Here is a 17,469-nt window from a genome sequence, read left to right on the forward strand (position 1 = left end):
GACAAATATGATTGTCACATGAAAGATGCAGGCCAACGCAAAAATGTGTTTATCAATTCAAGTTCATTATGTTTGCATTTCAACACATTTACATCTTTCTCCTCTGTTCAAAGACTTTTTGTCATTGCGGTGAAGTGTGGTTCTTTGTCTGTTGTTATGTGGCCCACGGTTGGCTGGCAACAAATTCAGGGTGTCAGCAACACTAGACTCAAGCTCACTTGCAAACTTAATGAGTTTTTTTTTTTTTCAATACAAAATATATAGATATTTTAAATTGATGAACAGTTGTTTTGTGAACGTCACTATGAAATAGGTGGTAATTATAATAAAAGATATACATACAGATGTGAAAATAATCTCAAAGTATCTCTAATAATCAACAACAGACTACGACAGCAGTTATTATTATAGTTAGACTGAATGTCAGCAGTGTCCAAAATAATCGTTGAGCTGAAAATACTACACTATCAAACATAAAGACGTTTTTTGTTGTTTATGTGACGTTTCGCCATTTGTTATTAAAATCTTACGTTTGTTTACGCGCAACACTGCCACCTGGCGTTAGAATTTGTACAGACCAATCGAGTGAAAAAGCACAAAAGAACAAAGAGAACACGCATTTTCAGATAAAGAATCTTAAAATTAGTTAGTATTAGTAATTAACAAAAAAAATGGACATTTGAAATTCGACACAAGGGACAAATAGCACCATTACACCTCTCTTGTGCCTACGCGATTGATTAGTTATGACTGGGGATTGACTTCAAGACCAAAGTAATCAATTCTGACCGACAACAACAAAGTATAGGAAGTTAGCTGCATCTCATAAACAAATTTACGGGTGAGTGAGGTTGAGCGTGAATTGAGCATTACAGATTTAATTTTAGAGCGCGCTTGTAGGTTAGCATCTGCATCAAAGTTGCGTGTTATAGTTTGATCATGGCGAGCGATTTACTAGCATGCTAATAGCTGTATCTTAGTTGACGTATCAGGTAGCGATTACAAAAAGATGCCAAGTGCATTATTATTATATAAACAGTTATTTGTTTTCGTGTTCAACTCATATTTTCTATCTGTTTTGTGTTTTATAGAGACAAAGGTTTGGGGATAATGGCCCTCCTGGTAAACTGTCACAGCTGTCATGACTTCCACCGAATGTGTGTCAACAACATTCACTTGTGATGCTGATGCTGCTACTGCCATGGCAACCCAGGCTCCTGAACAGGCTCTGTTGAGCTCAGACCGCTACGCAAGGCTCATCCTGGCCCAGTTGAACAAAATGAGACTGCGCTCAGACTTCTGTGATGTGCGGCTGAGAGTCGGCCGAAGAGTCTTCAAAGTTCACCGGCTGGTGCTTGCTGCCAGCAGCCAATATTTTTCTGCTCTTTTCTCGGGAGGGATGAGTGAGGCAGATAAAGAAGAGGTGGAGATTCTGGGAGTGGATGCTGAAGTCTTTGAGATTTTGTTGGACTTTGTTTATACAGGTATTTGGTGTCATTATGTTCTGAAGAAAAGAAAAAAAAAAAAGAAATCCTAGCAGTTTATTTCATAAAAATGTGCTCTCTTTCTCGTTAGGCACAATCAACGTGACGATAGAGAATGTTCAAGAACTGATGTTGGCTGCAGATATGCTGCAGTTGAATGAGGTGGTCTCCATCTGCGGTGAGTTTCTTAAGGGCCACATGGATCCATCCAACTGTGTGGGCATCTTTCAGTTCCTAGAGCAGATTGCCTGCATGGAATTGCTGGAGTTCTCCGAGAACTATATCCATGTTCACTTCCTGGAGGTATGAAGCGTTTGATCATTTCGGTTTATTTATATTATTTTTGATTTCCAAAGACTCACTGATTGTCTTATTTTATACGCCTCTTCCATCAATCAGGTTTGCATTGGTGACGAGTTCAAGGACCTTTCAAAGGATCAGATTGTAAAACTTCTAAGAAGTGAAGAGCTGAGAATTGAAGATGAGTACCAGGTGTTCACCGCAGCCATGGAGTGGGTTCTCCAAGACGTGGCAAAGCGAAAAAAATACGTGGTTGAGGTGTTGGAACCGGTGCGCTTCCCTTTACTTTCCCCGCAGAGGCTGTTCAAGTACATCGAGGGTGAGGAGACCTAGTTTCTAAATTTACGCACTTAAGATTTCAGAGGCTCATTTTCTTTTACGTAACCAAGGCATGACTGACTTCAGTTTGAGAGTGGCGCTGCAGACCCTTTTGAAGGAGTACATCGAAGTAGCAAAGTCTCCAAAAGACAAGACGCACAGCCAACTACACCAAGTCAAGATGAGACCGAGAAGAAAAGCCCGCAAATATGTTTATGCCATAGGTACTGTTTTCAAGTCTTCGAAATATAAAGCAGGCGTGTGTGTGAGACAAGGGATATTTCAATTTGGAAATGATGGGACTTTCCTTTTGGGTTTTTTTGGGACATTGCAGGAGGCTACACTCGGTTGCAGGGCGGTCGCTGGAGCGACAGCAGGGCCTTAAGTTGCGTGGAGCGCTTCGACACCTTCAACCAGTACTGGACCACGGTGTCATCGCTGCATCAGGCCCGCAGCGGGTTGGGCGTGGCGGTGCTCGAGGGCATGATTTATGTAGTGGGAGGTGAGCGAGCTGAGTTATGTCCATAAAGTCGCTTTGATGACAAGTTTCAAGTAAGCACTTTTTTTAATTCTCCAGGAGAGAAAGATTCCATGATTTTTGACTGCACGGAGAGATACGACCCGGTGACGAAACAGTGGGCTGCTGTGGCCTCTCTCAATTTCCCTCGCTGTGGAGTCGGCGTCTGCGCCTGCCACGGAGCGCTCTACGCTCTTGGTAAATATCACGACCGTGTTGTCGGAACGGGTCAAAAGAACATTACACTTGGGCGATTCTATAATTGGTGTCATCAAAAGAGCAGAGATGAAATACTACATTTGCCGCTTTCCCATTTAGGCGGATGGATCGGCTCAGAGATCGGGAAGACAATGGAACGTTACGACCCAGAGGAAAACAAGTGGGAGGTCATCGGCGACATGGCGGTTCCCCGTTATTATTTTGGCTGCTGCGAGCTACAAGGTGGGTATCTGTTCAATTCACCAGACCGTATTTACGAAGTTACCATTTCTGTCCAGGCTTTATTTACGTGATCGGAGGGATCAGCGACGAAGGCACGGAGCTGTGCTCAGCCGAGGTTTACGACCCCATTAGCCGGCGCTGGAGCGCTTTGCCGGTGATGCTCACCCGGCGAGCGTATGTGGGCGTGGCCTGCCTCAACAACTGTATTTACGCCGTGGGTGGCCGCAATGAGGCCGTGGGTGCGTTGGAGACGGTGGAAAAATATTGTCCGGAGCAGGTAAGCGAAAATAAACTAGCGTATCCGCAAAAGCGCCCACTGGACCTTTCTTGTCGAAGGCGTTTCATTTTGTTGCACATTTTTAGCTGTGGACTCTTTTGGATGAAAAGGTGAAACATTTTCAACACGTCAAGAACAGTCCAGCCGCCTCAATTCAACCTTTACGAATCAGCTGTTTGTCTTAGAATCAACGTGTCATTGAGCTCACACCCGTGTGGGTCTGTCTGTCTGTCCAGGAGAAGTGGTTCGAAGTGGCCCCCATGTCCACGGCACGCGCCGGGCCCTCGGTGTCGGCAGTGAACGGTTTGTTGTACGCCGTCGGAGGAAGGGCCGCCAGCAGAACCTTCTCAGCCCCCGTGACCATCGACTCCGTGGAGATCTACGACCCCCACCTGGACACGTGGACCCAAGTTGGCAACATGATCGCCAGTCGCTGCGATGGTGGCTTGGCTGTGCTCTGACCACTGAGACTCTTTCACTTTTTTGGAAAAAGTGCACCTTAAGACATCTCTGCATATTATTTATTGATACGTACGTGTAACTGGTGTTCTTTCATTAAGGCAAAAAGGTCTGTCTCTATTCTCGGTTCCCTGAATGCTTTTAAATTGGCCACATCTTTGCATTGTTTTGGAATCAGATACGAAACCACTGTTTTGTTCATCTCTCTTTCACTTTTCTTCAAATATGTCAACAGTGTGTGCGCGCAGCGCTACTTGAAAGTCTGATCAAATCATTTGAGCCTGTTTGTCGATGAAAGACAATGACACACACAAACGGGCTTATGAAGTAAAAGCCTCTGCTGTTACTACTGGATTGTTTTCATACTGATGGACAGAAGTGATGTCATGTCACACTTTTTAACCTATAATTCAACAAACAGATGGCTATCCCTTATCATACAAATCATGAAATCAACTTCCTGTTGTGCATTCCGGTATTACCAGTGATGATCATGACTAAACCTGTGTTTGCATTGAAGTGGCAAGTGACTGACAACAAAATATAAATAGTTCAAGCCAAAGACTGAATTATAATTCAAACATTCTGATACACACTTCAACTGCTGTACATTTAATCCGTTTTAGCGGTGAGCGTCTTAAGCTTCTTCTCAGCGCATATGTTCTTCAAGATCAGTGTTGCCACCAGTGAGAAGGTAGCAACCAGAGTAAGGAAAGTTCTCATGGCTTTGAACCAGGCTGGGTATCCAGGTAACAACGTCAGGTCATAGTGCAAAGACAGTCCCAGTCCCGCAATGACCACCGTGACGCCCTCGACGATATTGTCCCTGCACAGCAGAGCCAGCCAAGCCAGAAGTGATGGAACGACGCTGTTGCCCAAGTTCATCCAGTCGGGTCGAGCGGGACTCCCGTCAGGAATGGCGAAACCCCAGCGAGCACCTCCGAGGAAGGATACGATACAAGCGCCGTACAGCATTTGAGCATATGCCACTTCTGGGATGAAGGACTGAGTGGTCGCCATGATGACAGGGGCGCTCACAAATGGGATGAGGCCAGAGAAACCGAGGTACAGCGCTGGTTTGGGAGCTTGACTCATGGCCCTCAAACTGAAAGCTTCTTTGGTGTCTCTTTTGTCTGAATGGCAGAGACGCAAGCCAGCCCAGTTGATCGGTTTGATGCACAGCAGCCTGTTGGTCCGAGACTGTTTGGATGGAATCGCTAATGACGAGAGCGGTTGAATGCGTGTTGGATTTGATGCGCTGCCCATCCATTGAGGATTCCACGCCCAAAACTGTGAATGTATGCATTTTAATGCTAGTAGGAATAAAATATTAGGGACCAATATGGATTTTTCTGAAATCAAAACTATTTTGTTGCAGGGGGGGGGATAATCTTTAATCATACGTTTAATTTGAAAACTTGATAATGCAGAAAATTATAGAATTACTTTGGCTAATATTTGAAGGGGCATAATTGGCTATTCTAATCACCCTAACCTTAATTAAAACAAAATCGACTGTCTTCACTTGAAAAAACTTTGATTTCTTCCAACACTGACTTACCTGACTGAGATTTCCATGAGGTGCAAATCCAAACATTTTGATTCTAAAATAAAAAAGACATTCTACATTAGGACGTGCGAACACAATGTGAATACAAACTAACATTTACATTGTTGAGTAATACGTACTAGCTAGCCAACCATTTCTAAACCCAATGCAAGGTCATGAAATTGTTCGGCAACAAATCCGCTTGTATGATGAAGTACCGAAACGTTCTTTTGGAAAGCATGCGTGTTACTTGCAAATTGCACACATACACTTAAACATGTCAATGTTGACGTTTTGACTCGCGTTAACAACTGGGGTCGTTATTACCATGATTATTACATCGGTGATTTGTTTTTATTTCTCAGTATTTTATAAAGACAAAAGTCGTTTGTGCTTACGATGTCTTACCTTCTTATGAAATCGCGTCTGATCATTTCAAACTTGATCGAAAGCGTCCTCGCGACGAAATCGTGCCGTTTTTTCTTCGTCAAAACGAGATAAGTTCTGCTATCGACTATTTTGTCTGTCCATGGCGGGGGAGGGCTTAAGGGGCATTCAAGAATGCAAAGGTTATTCAGATATCGCCACCGAAGCCTAGAAATGCTGGAAAGTAAATGTCTGTCGCGTTACATAAAATAATTATTGGTTTGAAATGCACAAGAAGTATACTGGTTCATTTCCAAAATTTCAACTTGAAGCGTTTTTTTTTTGTATCAATTCCAAGTGATTAAAAGCGTACCTCACAGAGTGGAACCTCATCCAGTTGCATAATGACGTGACTTCTTGAACGCAGCTTTATTGAGTGTTCGAATTCCCCCCCACCCCCAGGTGCCAGCGCCAGTGGTAAGCGCACAGAAGAAAACCCAAACAAACACCAATAGCTGCTCAAACACGGCATTATTTTCACTTCGGAGTGTCATTTGGTAGTCATTGGACCACCTGGTGTCCCCTGGAATCTATGAAAGGCTATCTGGCTTTGGAGAAGGTACGCGGAATTGTCAAGGAAACATTTCAAGTTAGCTCCCTGGCTAGCTTAGCAAGCTGCTGATGAATGTGTGCTGCCGCTGCTAAGGTAGCCATTTTGAAACTGTGTTGTTCCAACGATACAAGGTCTATTTACCTTTTCTGTACGTTTGTGACACTTGCTAAAACGGTCTCTTGACACGCTTTAGGTTATATGTAATGTCTTAACGTGTTAGCCGTACGGCTAGTTAGGCTCTGGAGCCAGACGAGCTCATTGCATTCCACCTCGGTTTTCGGGTTCTGTTAACAGGCTAAGTAACAGCAGCTATTAGCTAACACTTGCGAGACGAATGTTCACGTAGGTAAGTACACAGATGAGTTAGCAACCGAGTGATTGTGGGTTGTACAGCACCGTGCCCTAGTGATTGGCTTTGATAAGTTAAGACATTTAAATCGCCTTTTGGTAGAACTGCCCCTTTGAACATTTAGCAAGTTGCGAGGAGCGCGGTGAAACGTGTGCGCTGCGTGTTGAATTGGTCTCGTGTCGAGTAAGAGGGCACGTTTGTTTTTGTTTTTTGTAACCCCCCTTCACCGACAATGGTAACGTTACACTTAATATTTCTATTCTTGACCCTGCAGTGGTTCGTCTCTGTTTGTCCGTAGTAGCTTGTGTGCGTCTCCCAACTCATTGATGTTGAGCTATTATGTAACAGTTCAGTGCAACGCTGTTTGCACCGACCTTGTTTTATTGTAATGTTAAACTGGGTAATAATGAACTTATGAAGGAAACCGAAAGATGCTTCCAACCATTCCAGTTTGATATTTGATATTGCCGTGTTGTGGTAGAAGTGAGAAAGTGCCGCGGGTATTTTTGCATTGGTATTAATATTTCATTCAAAGTCGCCAGACATTTCAGCTCTCGTTGTGCGATGGCTGAAAGATCAGGGAGAGAGTTTTTGATTAAGACTTTTTGATGGACAAGGGTGTTCATTCAACTTGACTTTGCATGTATGATGAATTTGTGGTTGATGAATTGTTTTCTGACTGCAGTTTTTGATTTGCAGGTGCAGTTCCTTTGCAGAATCAAGTGGAATACCAGGAAGTAATCAGGAATACAAACGCTCCTCAAACAAGAAAATCGTTTTGTGCACATTTGGGCATTTTGGGGTTTGGTTTTTTTTTTTTGCTCCAAGAAAGATTTTGACAAAGCTGGGAGCTTTTTTACCAATTTTTGGAGTTTGTATATCTATGAAGTCCGAGTTTCCCCAACTTTTATCTTCCCCAAACTTACACCTAGTTAAATGGGCATTTTGCAAATGTGAGAGCAAATTATGCGACAATAATGCCGTCTTTATAATGCATGGCCCATCAGGCTCTCCCTTTCATTAACCAGAAAGGCAAATGACGGCAATGTAGCTAACACAGCTTTAGTTTTCTTCATTGTCATGTGACTTTGAATTAGCGAGTATCGTTTCCTTCCAACTCCGGCAGTCTTGAATGAGGCGAGCAGTGGGTTTCCTACAAAAAGACTGCCCCTCGACTTCTTTTCTTTGCTGCATGCGTTTGAGTAGATTCTAAAATGATTGGGTAAACGTTGAATTGATGCCAATTGCTACTGGCCCACAGTGCGGCAGGAAAACGCAACTTTCGTTCTCCCCGGCTTGGCGTCACGGTGGAACCGTTACACAAAGCGCTGTCCCGGTACACAGGCAAACGCCTTCTACACTTTGACGACCGAGTTCTTCCGCACCCTTGGGACAAATGACCCCTCTTCAATCCAATATTTTTCAATTCGACAAAGTCTGCTCATCTTTCACACATCCCAACTAAATCATTGAACTTGAACAGTCTGGACAGGATTTTCCTCCGGAGCGGGCCCGCGCCTTTGGAAATCAGTTTCCTTTCTTGTTTGACCTGTATTCTGGATCAGCAATTGTAGCTCCTTCCCAAAACCCAGCCTGGACGAAGCGCGCTGCCTCTTGGGAAAAGGGCTGCATTGTCCTGGCAGAGGTTTACAGGGGTCGTGTGTGCGCCACTCCTCGTCTGACTTGTCAGTGCCGGCGGGCCTGAAGAGAACAGGCCAGACGGACCAAGGGAGGAGGCCGAGGACTTCAGAGCCATCGACTCTGGGGTAACATCTTGTGCCCGACATGATAAAACTCTCGATTGTGTCTGTTGCGATGGCGTTGTTAACGGCCCTCCCTACCTGTTGTCAGATCCTGGCCATGAGGTTTGATGCCTCAATCCACTGACCAGAAACACTGGACCTAAATGGCGCAGCATGACTTTGTCCCTGCCTGGCTTAACTTCTCCACACCCCAGCCTGCCAAGGTTTGTGTGCGCACGCAAGTACAAGTGAGCCACCTAGACTGAGCGCCGCGCCTGCTGGATGACGCCGAGGTTTTTCTGTGGCTCATAGTAAAATTGTGATGCGTTGGAAGAAATTCTTAGTCAGACCTCCACCCAATTAAATCGGTTAAGTGTTTCTTTTTTTTTTTTTTTTTTTGTTAATGCATTTTGTTATTGATCCAGCCATAAAGTTAGCATTGCAATAAAATTGAGCAATACTTGGCCCACGTCTCGTATAAATTGGTTAGGTTTTTGATCATTTTTGTGCCTACGGTGGATCTTTTTTTGCCTTCTGTTTCATGGGTCTGGAAAAAAAAAGTTTTCTTTGGCTCGTTACTGGTAGCGGTTCACAAACGTTTAAGCTGTTGCGGCGAGGTCTCATTTTTGCTCGCTGCAGGATTCCTGTCGCACGGTGCCAACTGTTGGCTGAGACTTGACTTGTCAGGAGATTTGCCTTTGCCCTCATTGACCTCAGTCTTTCCTGCTGCCACCCCCAGTCCCCTGCTGCCACCCTCGATAAACAAGGCGAGCCCCACCACCACCACAGGGAAGGCAGAAATGCTGTGAGCCGCCGCCGCCACAACTCTTCAGACGGCTTCTTCAACAACGGCTCCTTGCGCGCTCCAACAGGTACCAATAGTGAAGAAAACCACGTTGGCACTCAGTGGGCAGATCAGTTACTGTGCTAATGGATGAGAATAGTTTGGGCATTGCTGTGGACGAGGGAGATGAGAGTCCTATGCTATCATTTGGGTCATTTGTGTTGCTGTTGGATGTTGGTGTGTTGTTGTCATGGAGATAAGTCGGCCCGCCCGCGCTCTGCTGATCTTTTTAATCACGACAAATGCTTACAGTTTTTGATGGAAAAACCTAAAGTTGCAAAGTAGTATGACTGCCCTCCTTTTTTTTTGTGTGCGTGTGTAGGTGATGGGTGGCAGCAGCCCTCGCTACTTCTGAGACATGACTCTGTGGATTCAGGGGTGGCCAAAGGAGGGCACAGTGGCTTAGCGGGGGGCTCGTGTTGGAAGGACACACCCAGCTGGCATGGAGCCCCGCGGGGTGCCCAGGACGCCCGCCACCACCATCACCACCCCAAACGGGGAGGGGGCGACAGGGACAACAGGCAGGGAGGGCACCGGCAGCGCAATGGTAACTTCCACCCCCGTAAGGGCACCCCTTACCAGGACAAGTTTCCCAATGAAGAACGCAAAGACAATAAGGACGACAAGCTGAAGTTTGTGGAAGAGGACTTTGTGAGTAGCTTCATTGGAATTGTTTTTATCAAATATTTACTTACAATTTGATTCGAGAATGGTTATTAGGGACAGACGGGCGAGTTTACGGATGTTTTTGTCACAAGCCCGAGCTGGCATGATCAATATGCTGAGAATTCTCACACGGAGAAGTCACCCCTCTTCTATTAGAATGGTCGAATTGTCTCCACAACAGTCAATTGTTGTGCTTTTTGTAGCCTTCCCTCAACCCTGAAACAACTGGAAAGCCGGGCACTCCGATGAGGCCAGTGGCCCCCCACGCCGGAGTATGGGGTAAGAGCTCCCAAAACACCTTTCTGCTCACGTGCGTGCATCTTGTTGCCTCACAGTTGCCCCTCGATTTTCTTTCATCTCCAGAAAATCCTCCCAGTGGCAAGCAGATGGTATCGAAAATGTTGGTGATCAAGAAGGTTTCCAAGGAGGAACCCAGCGCCGCTTTCGCCGCTGGCTTCGCCAGTGCCGGCGCCTTGCCAGCCAATGGCGCGAAAGCTCCCATCACAGGCTCCAGCGTCTACAAGAATTTGGTCCCAAAGCCTGCGGTAGCCCCCACCAAAGTACCAATGACTGCCGGCCGTCACAATCCCTTGTGGAAAGTTTTCCAACTCACACGTTTGGTATATTTTTCAAGAGCACCCAGTGGAAAGGCGGCGCTAGAGAGATCGCCAAGTCTGGCCGAGATTCCGTCTTTACCAACCCCGTTTCTGCCGTCAAACCCAGCACCCCGGTCAGTGCACCACAGCACAACACACCTAAAGAGGTGAGCCTTTTGAAAGAATCAATCAAATAAGCATTTTGTTATTTTACACGCGCACACACAACGTTTTTAGATATTTTTAGGGGTTAAAAGATTGAATTCTTGTGCTTGTTTTTTTTTAAACAAATGGGACGAGGATCTACTTACGCAAGTGCAATTGCATATCATATCTTGAGTATATCAAGATGAGATAATTTTTCAAACGAGAACGGCCTCTGTGTCAACTCCGCAGCATCCTTCCAGCACCACTCCTCCCATAGACATTGCTCCGTCGAGGCTGAAGCTGATGCGCCGCGGCCCCGACCGCAAGAGCGAGTTCCTGCGAGCTCTGAAGGACGAGGGCACCGGCGAGCTGACGACAAGCAGCAGCCCAGGAACTTCAGGAGAGGTCGGTTTCGCCTCCGATGCACGCCCCTTCCCTTCATCCCCCTCTGCGTCTTACCGTTGCGCGACTGTGTTCAGGGCGAAAGCAGCACCCCAGAGCCCAAAGCCTATAGCGAGGACGTCTGCCACGAGAACGGGCTGTCCTACTCGCTCAGCGACTCTGACACGGAACACCTGTCTAGCTCACTGGAGGCTGAGCACAGGTATGGCAAAAAGACACAGCCCGCTTAGTCCGTTTCATTCCGGCTGCAGGGGGGAATCGTAAAAATCGTAGAGCGTAATAAGCTTCATTCGAGCCACATGTTTGTGCAGATTGCTGAAGGCCATGGGATGGCAGGAGTACCCCGAAAACGACGACAACTTCCTGCCTCTGACCGAAGACGAGCTGAGGGAGTTCCAGACAAAAACCGAGCAGGTGAGCCACGCTCCGTCCGCTCCATTGCCGCCACGTGAAAAGACGACGCGAGCTCACGTGTGGATCCGGCCCGAGCAGCTGAAGCGGAACGGCCTGCAGAAGAACGGCATTCTCCCGAGGCCGCGCGGCGTCACCCTCCACTTCACCCCCTGGAGGAGTGTGGCGGAGGCGCACGTGGAGGAGGGCTCCGAGTCCGAAACCAGTAGCAGCAGCCAGACCTCGGACGACGACGACAATGACCGCATCAAATCCTAACGGGGCTTTACGGAACAAAACAAAATAGAAAAACGACGCAACAGCCAACACATCTCAGCAAGCCACCCGCCCTCCTTTGTCTCTTTTTTTTTTTTTTTTTTTTAGAGCACCATTTTGAATTTTTGATTATTTTTGTTGTTCTTGCACAAGGGAAAAACCAATCAAGTTCCAGTGAAGGGGGAGGTTTCTGCGTTGCCAGACGTTGTTTTCCCTGCGTTTCCTCCTTCACTGCAGTCCTGCTCTGACCCTGAACCCGCCTCCTTTTTCTTCCTCGCTTTGTGGAACTGAAGTGTTCATCAAGAAAAAGGGCAATGAATGCACACTTGATTCTGCTTTAAACAGACTAACTCATTTCATTGATGATGCTGATGACACATTATTAATGATATTAATAAAAATTGGTTCCTGACAAGCTGATATTTCAAGCAGCTGATTGTGATGCCTCGATTCAGATGGATTTAGTCCAAGTTCCTCATCCTCAATGACTGAAAAATGAACCCAGTTTTTTGTTCATTCATACTGGCACAAGAGTGAAGTTCAATGTAGTTCAACCGTTAAGACAAAGCACCACCCACAAATAAATCACAATACTACCGTGGAATAAAGTGTAGCAAAATCTTTTGGGATGAAAGTCTTCTAATGGTGTTAAATGTGTTCCCTCACGTTTATGTTCAGTGTTAAAAGCAGAGGAAGTGGCTCATGGCGGACAGATGTCGAGTTGGCGTGCATTCAAGTACAGCGTGTCACATTTCAAGTCTTTTATTCAACAAAATAAGTCACAATATCAGAACAGAGCAGTGAAACATCACAGGGCGGAACAATGTCATGCACGTGGAGGTTGTCCAGTCGGATTTTGCGCCAAGTGTTCTGGACCACTTCTGAATTTGGCGTGAGGAGACTTCTTAAAGCCACTGGTCCTTTTATGACTTGGATGAGTTGAATCACAACATCATGACGTCACTGCTAAATCATCAGGGCCAGTGAGATCTTCTCAGCTGGCCTAGTATCAGAATCATTTACAGCCGTGAAATGGATATCTTCATTTATTCCTAACAGTCTATTGCAATACCCACATAAATTAAAAAAATAAAAATGCTAGGGTTCTTCTTATTTTAAACTTTATGTATGGGACGTGTTCACATGTGTGTGAGTGTGTGTGTATATGAGTGAAGTACATGCTTGTGTCACATCCTGCTGTGGTAGAAAGCATGTTTTTAACCCTCCCGCTGCCTCATTAAACATGTCTGGACCCGGTATCCGATGGATGTCACGCTGAGACAAACCTAGTCCTGCAACACCCTAACCTCCCTCAATTGTCTCACATCAAACATTGCCCGTATAGACAACTCTGGTTGTAAGGTTAAGGATGGCTCTGGATGTTTTGGACACAAATACAAAGATCTTAATGTGTTTTTCTAGGGCATCAGGACCAAAATGAAGGACGTGAATGCCCTTCAAATATCCGGGTGCAGCAATTTACACGCCTGTTGTGAAATAGCAGATGACAACACCATTTGATCAATGCGACGCCTCTCACAAGAGATTATTTTGTGTGTGTGTGTGTGTGTGTGTGTGTGTGTACCCTCTTATCTGGCCCTTGATGCGGTGCCCATGGCAACAGCATGCAAGGACACCGCTCAGTGACAGCAGAAAGATGGGACGTGGTGGAGGGCCATTGTAATTTGGTTAAACATCCTTATTTATTTCAGTTTTACAGCCAAATCATATTTTTGTGGAAATTTCAATATTTTTGTCAGGGATTTTGGAAGCTGTGTTGTGCTAATAATCAAAGACTCAATGGCAAAAATCACACAATAAATTGTGCAAATTTATTAGAAGATCATGTATAGAAAATAAATGGATAGATGATTCACAAAGACAATCGTTGTAGTAATTGCAATGTGCAAAAGCTGTTTCCTTAGTTTATACAAATCACAGTCAGTGGAAAACATTCCTGTCATACAAAAGAAATGCCACAAGCAGGAAATGAGGAAATGCTGGACAGCTTTAAGTACAGAATGATGCAAGAAAGCAGTAACGTGACTGCAAATGTAATTGGCTATGCTGGCAAACCAGCAGCCAATTCATTGTATATATATATATTTTTAAATATCTACATTCTTTACACTACTATGTATATGTATATGTTTCCTCATGTACAGTATTAATCGCATTTTTTCTAGTGGCTTCTGTGGAGTACATGGGAGAAATGTTTGCTTGGCAAGTTCACTTCAAGACCTTTTTAAATGGTCTATTTCTTTGGAGAGTTCTTCAATCAAAATCATTGTACTTGGCTTTAATCAGCTGATTTTTTTTTTGTCTTGGTCACGGGGAGGGGGCCGAGCATGGTGGGGTCACAAGGTTTAATAGTTTGAAGCAGGGTTAGTCTTTTTTTCACCTAATAGTTTCATTCTCAAAGCTGGAAAAAAAGTTGAAAGAATTATACAAAGTAGGTCACCTTACATTTGTACTGTTTTGATTCATACTTGTGTCAATGAAGGTAGAAAAAAATGCATGATGACTTTATTTTGGAATTATTTCGCGTGTTTGTTTGCATTGTTCTATGTTTTCCAACTATTTAATATTTGGGCATCAGGAATAGCAGGAAGAGCTTTAATAAATGCCTGGGATTGTGCAAAGTCATGCTGCGTGTGCCCACTGGAGTCTATAAGGAAGTGTGGAAAGTGAGATCCCGTTTGCGAGCCGAATTCACGCGAGAAGTAGTTTGCTATATACAGCGCTCCATCCCTCCTCGTCTCATTTCCAGCAGTTCTTCTTGTAAACGTGCAAGCAAGTCACACTTATTCGGCTCCAACAAGGTATGTACCGCGAAATAAGATGAACAAACTTTACATTTTATTGTTCGAATTGATTTGAATAGTACGTTTTTAGTACTTTAAATACCACTGTAGTTGTTCATCCTTCGGATTCGAAGATGACTATTGACTTTAGTCGCGACACAGTAATGTTTTGCTGAAGTATAAAGTTCAACAAGCGAGTTTCAGGAAGAGCTTGTTTTACTTGAGGAACACGTTATTTTCACCTTGAGATGTCTACTTCTTATTTTAAACAAAGTAATGCCTTCCTGCTCGGACGTAAGTTTCATTTCTATCGTTCGTACTTGAATGAAAGTACTTAGGATGAGGGAAATAAGTATCGATGTTGAAAAATACGTCCAGTTAAAGAACACTTTTTAAAATACAAAATGAATCAATCACAAGAAAAAAAACATTCATAGTTATCTGTTATGTTCTATTATTTAGATTTGAAGCAGAAAAAAAAGTTGATGAACGGAACACGGAGAAGGCGTGGTACTGTTTAATTTTCTATTGTTGACTTCTTTGTTTTGGTTTCACCTTCACAATGACTGTTCATGCTCAGAAGAAACGTTCAAATCCAAAATGTAATCCAAGGCTTTTTCCTGGTTGCTGTGCCGCCAAACAAATATTTCTTATTTTTCAATGTTGAAAGTATCACAAACTATTTGCCATATTTCAGGTAATGTAAATAAAAATTGGCAATAATTTAATAATTGATATTTATTTGTATAAAATCCTCTCAAAATCTGACAGGTACAATTTATTGCATAAATATATCCAAGCAATCTCTATGTGTCTCTAAATGTGCATACTTTATGTATGTAACTGTGCAATGCAGGGACAAACACAAATAGACCCCCAGTGGTGCTCCGGGAACCATTCCCTTCGCCCAAGATGAAGCGTGCTATTGATTATTGATTTGTTCTGTTGTTCAGGTAGCAAAAGATGGCTGCTGACAAAGCTCAAATTGGAAAGATGGCTCCCGATTTCACAGCCAAAGCGGTGATGCCAGATGGTCAATTCAAGGACCTCAAACTGTCCGACTACAAAGGTAATGCTTCACTCAACGTTCGCTCACGGGCTGCGTCGCTTTGAAGCCGCTTTGCTCTGCAAAATACTTGATGAATATTAATGCGGTTATTCTTTCTGCATGCCACCTGAATCGCTTGTCATCATGTTGATGCAGGGAAGTATGTCGTCTTCTTCTTTTATCCGCTGGATTTCACCTTTGTGTGCCCGACGGAGATCATCGCATTCAGTGACGCGGCCGACGAATTCAAGAAGATTGGCTGCGAGGTCATCGCTGCCTCTGTTGACTCTCACTTCTCCCACTTAGCATGGTATTTTATCACCCGCAGTCTTTATTTGTGTCTGTGTGTGTGTTCATCACATTTACATTTTCTGCTCGCCTGTCTTAAGGACCAACACTCCACGTAAGGAGGGCGGTTTGGGCACAATGAAGATCCCAATGGTGTCCGACACACGTCACACCATTTCCACTGATTATGGTGTTCTAAAGGAGGATGAAGGCATCGCTTACAGGTAAGTGGACAATGTATGTGGAGCATTGTAAGAAGCAACTGTACATCAATAAATAAATAAATACTTTGCATGTGATCATATATATGTAACACCATCAATTGCAACTATTAGTAGTATAAGAGTAATGAGACGTATACATAATACATTGATGAATCCTAAAAGTTTGTAGGCAAACAACACCGTTTAAGCGATTCACATACTGTTGCCTACTCTGCGATTCATTGGCAATCTGAATTAACGTTTACCTGAGCGGCAGTCAACAGATCAATTGGAGACTAAGGAAATTACAATTTAAGGCAATAGCACCATCTGCTGGATTTTATGGGGATATTCCCCAAAATAAACTATGACTAATAGCACCACCTGCTGGACGTAGTGGGGATCTTCTCCAGAATAAAACTGTTCCCTTTTTGGGTCAGACCACTTTGGCTTAGTTGCCTATACAACCCGTATTGGCGTCTCTTATTATTATCGTTATTATTAATATAAATATTTACATTGGATTTATAGGAAAATAATGAAAGGTAATGTCGTACCTCAGGGGTCTGTTCATCATCGATGACAAGGGGATCTTGAGACAGATCACCATCAACGACCTTCCCGTCGGACGTTCTGTTGACGAGACTTTGCGTCTGGTTCAGGCTTTTCAGTTCACTGACAAATACGGAGAAGGTACGTAAATATTTACGACAGCTGCCCCTTTGATCGATCACGCAAAAATGTGACTTATTTTTCTAAATCAGAGATGCAAGTAAACCTTTCTCTATTATGCTTATTTTTTTACACATCAGAATATATGTTCCCCATAATACCAAATTACTTTGGCACCCACAGATGCATCATAAAATATTTTTGTTAGCGTTTGAACCGTATCTGAAGGCACCATTGTATCTGTATATGTATGGGTCTTTCTTTTTAGTGTGCCCAGCCGGCTGGAAACCGGGAAGTGATACTATCAAACCTGACGTCCAGAAGAGCAAAGATTTCTTCTCCAAGCAGTAATAAGACCAAGGCCAGAATCTGCTGCCTGTTCTAATAGATTTCATTTCAATAATGTTTTCAGAAAATAGCTTTTTATGTTGTTTTTTTTTTTTTTATGGAAGTGTTGCTCTGTGACAATTTTAGTCAACCTTTGTCATGTGTGTACCGAAGACAGTGTATCGTGAGGATTTCATATAGATCAACGTCTTTGTATGTCATTCCTTATCGTGAAACCAATTTACTGTGCCTTACATTATGTGGAAATAAAAGAATCTAGGGGATGCTTTACATAACTGGTTGTCTTTTCTTCATGTACAGAACGAAGAAATATTATTTAAATTCAGTGCTCCCTGCCTTACAACTTGATTGGGAATTGATTGATGCATAG

General features: G+C 44.0%; 4 protein-coding genes across 10 annotated transcripts; 3 read left to right on the forward strand and 1 right to left on the reverse strand.

The window, feature by feature from the left end:
• Positions 1-646: 646 nt before the first annotated feature.
• ipp (intracisternal A particle-promoted polypeptide) lies at positions 647-4,358 on the forward strand. The gene is made up of 10 exons (XM_085930138.1): positions 647-841; positions 1,092-1,484; positions 1,576-1,787; positions 1,884-2,103; positions 2,174-2,326; positions 2,437-2,604; positions 2,680-2,817; positions 2,938-3,060; positions 3,117-3,337; positions 3,574-4,358. The coding sequence occupies exons 2-10, from the start codon at positions 1,142-1,144 to the stop codon at positions 3,796-3,798; spliced, it is 1,803 nt and encodes a 600-aa protein (XP_085786264.1). The 5' UTR covers positions 647-841; positions 1,092-1,141; the 3' UTR covers positions 3,799-4,358.
• On the reverse strand, positions 3,846-6,424 carry LOC147046212 (transmembrane protein 69-like). The gene is made up of 3 exons (XM_085930145.1): positions 5,754-6,424; positions 5,358-5,400; positions 3,846-5,086 (listed from the first exon to the last, which is right to left on the reverse strand). Exons 1-3 carry the CDS (start codon positions 5,777-5,779, stop codon positions 4,409-4,411), a joined length of 747 nt encoding a protein of 248 aa, XP_085786271.1. The 5' UTR covers positions 5,780-6,424; the 3' UTR covers positions 3,846-4,408.
• gpbp1l1 (GC-rich promoter binding protein 1-like 1) lies at positions 5,985-12,151 on the forward strand. 6 transcript variants are annotated; one of them, XM_085930144.1, is made up of 12 exons: positions 6,072-6,330; positions 7,373-8,439; positions 8,525-8,639; positions 9,155-9,287; positions 9,582-9,910; positions 10,129-10,204; positions 10,289-10,485; positions 10,560-10,655; positions 10,918-11,073; positions 11,148-11,272; positions 11,382-11,484; positions 11,563-12,151. In XM_085930144.1, exons 3-12 carry the CDS (start codon positions 8,580-8,582, stop codon positions 11,737-11,739), a joined length of 1,452 nt encoding a protein of 483 aa, XP_085786270.1. In that variant the 5' UTR covers positions 6,072-6,330; positions 7,373-8,439; positions 8,525-8,579; the 3' UTR covers positions 11,740-12,151. The 6 variants fall into 6 exon arrangements, with proteins under 6 accessions (XP_085786267.1, XP_085786266.1, XP_085786265.1 ...); XM_085930143.1 differs by having other exon boundaries at positions 6,078-6,330; positions 10,560-10,688; XM_085930141.1 differs by having other exon boundaries at positions 5,985-6,188; positions 10,129-10,485; positions 10,560-10,688.
• Positions 12,152-14,444: 2,293 nt separating this feature from the next.
• Positions 14,445-17,374, forward strand: LOC147046214 (peroxiredoxin-1). Of its 2 annotated transcripts, XM_085929271.1 has the most exons (7): positions 14,487-14,558; positions 15,003-15,050; positions 15,494-15,609; positions 15,745-15,898; positions 15,978-16,100; positions 16,642-16,772; positions 17,020-17,374. In XM_085929271.1, the coding sequence occupies exons 3-7, from the start codon at positions 15,504-15,506 to the stop codon at positions 17,100-17,102; spliced, it is 597 nt and encodes a 198-aa protein (XP_085785397.1). In that variant the 5' UTR covers positions 14,487-14,558; positions 15,003-15,050; positions 15,494-15,503; the 3' UTR covers positions 17,103-17,374. The 2 variants fall into 2 exon arrangements, with proteins under 2 accessions (XP_085785396.1, XP_085785397.1); XM_085929270.1 differs by lacking the exon at positions 15,003-15,050 and having other exon boundaries at positions 14,445-14,558.
• Positions 17,375-17,469: the final 95 nt, after the last annotated feature.

This window comes from Syngnathus leptorhynchus, chromosome 14, assembly GCF_054491065.1.
Source record: "Syngnathus leptorhynchus isolate UIUO chromosome 14, UIUO_Slep, whole genome shotgun sequence".
In the NCBI taxonomy this organism is placed as follows: domain Eukaryota; kingdom Metazoa; phylum Chordata; class Actinopteri; order Syngnathiformes; family Syngnathidae; genus Syngnathus; species Syngnathus leptorhynchus.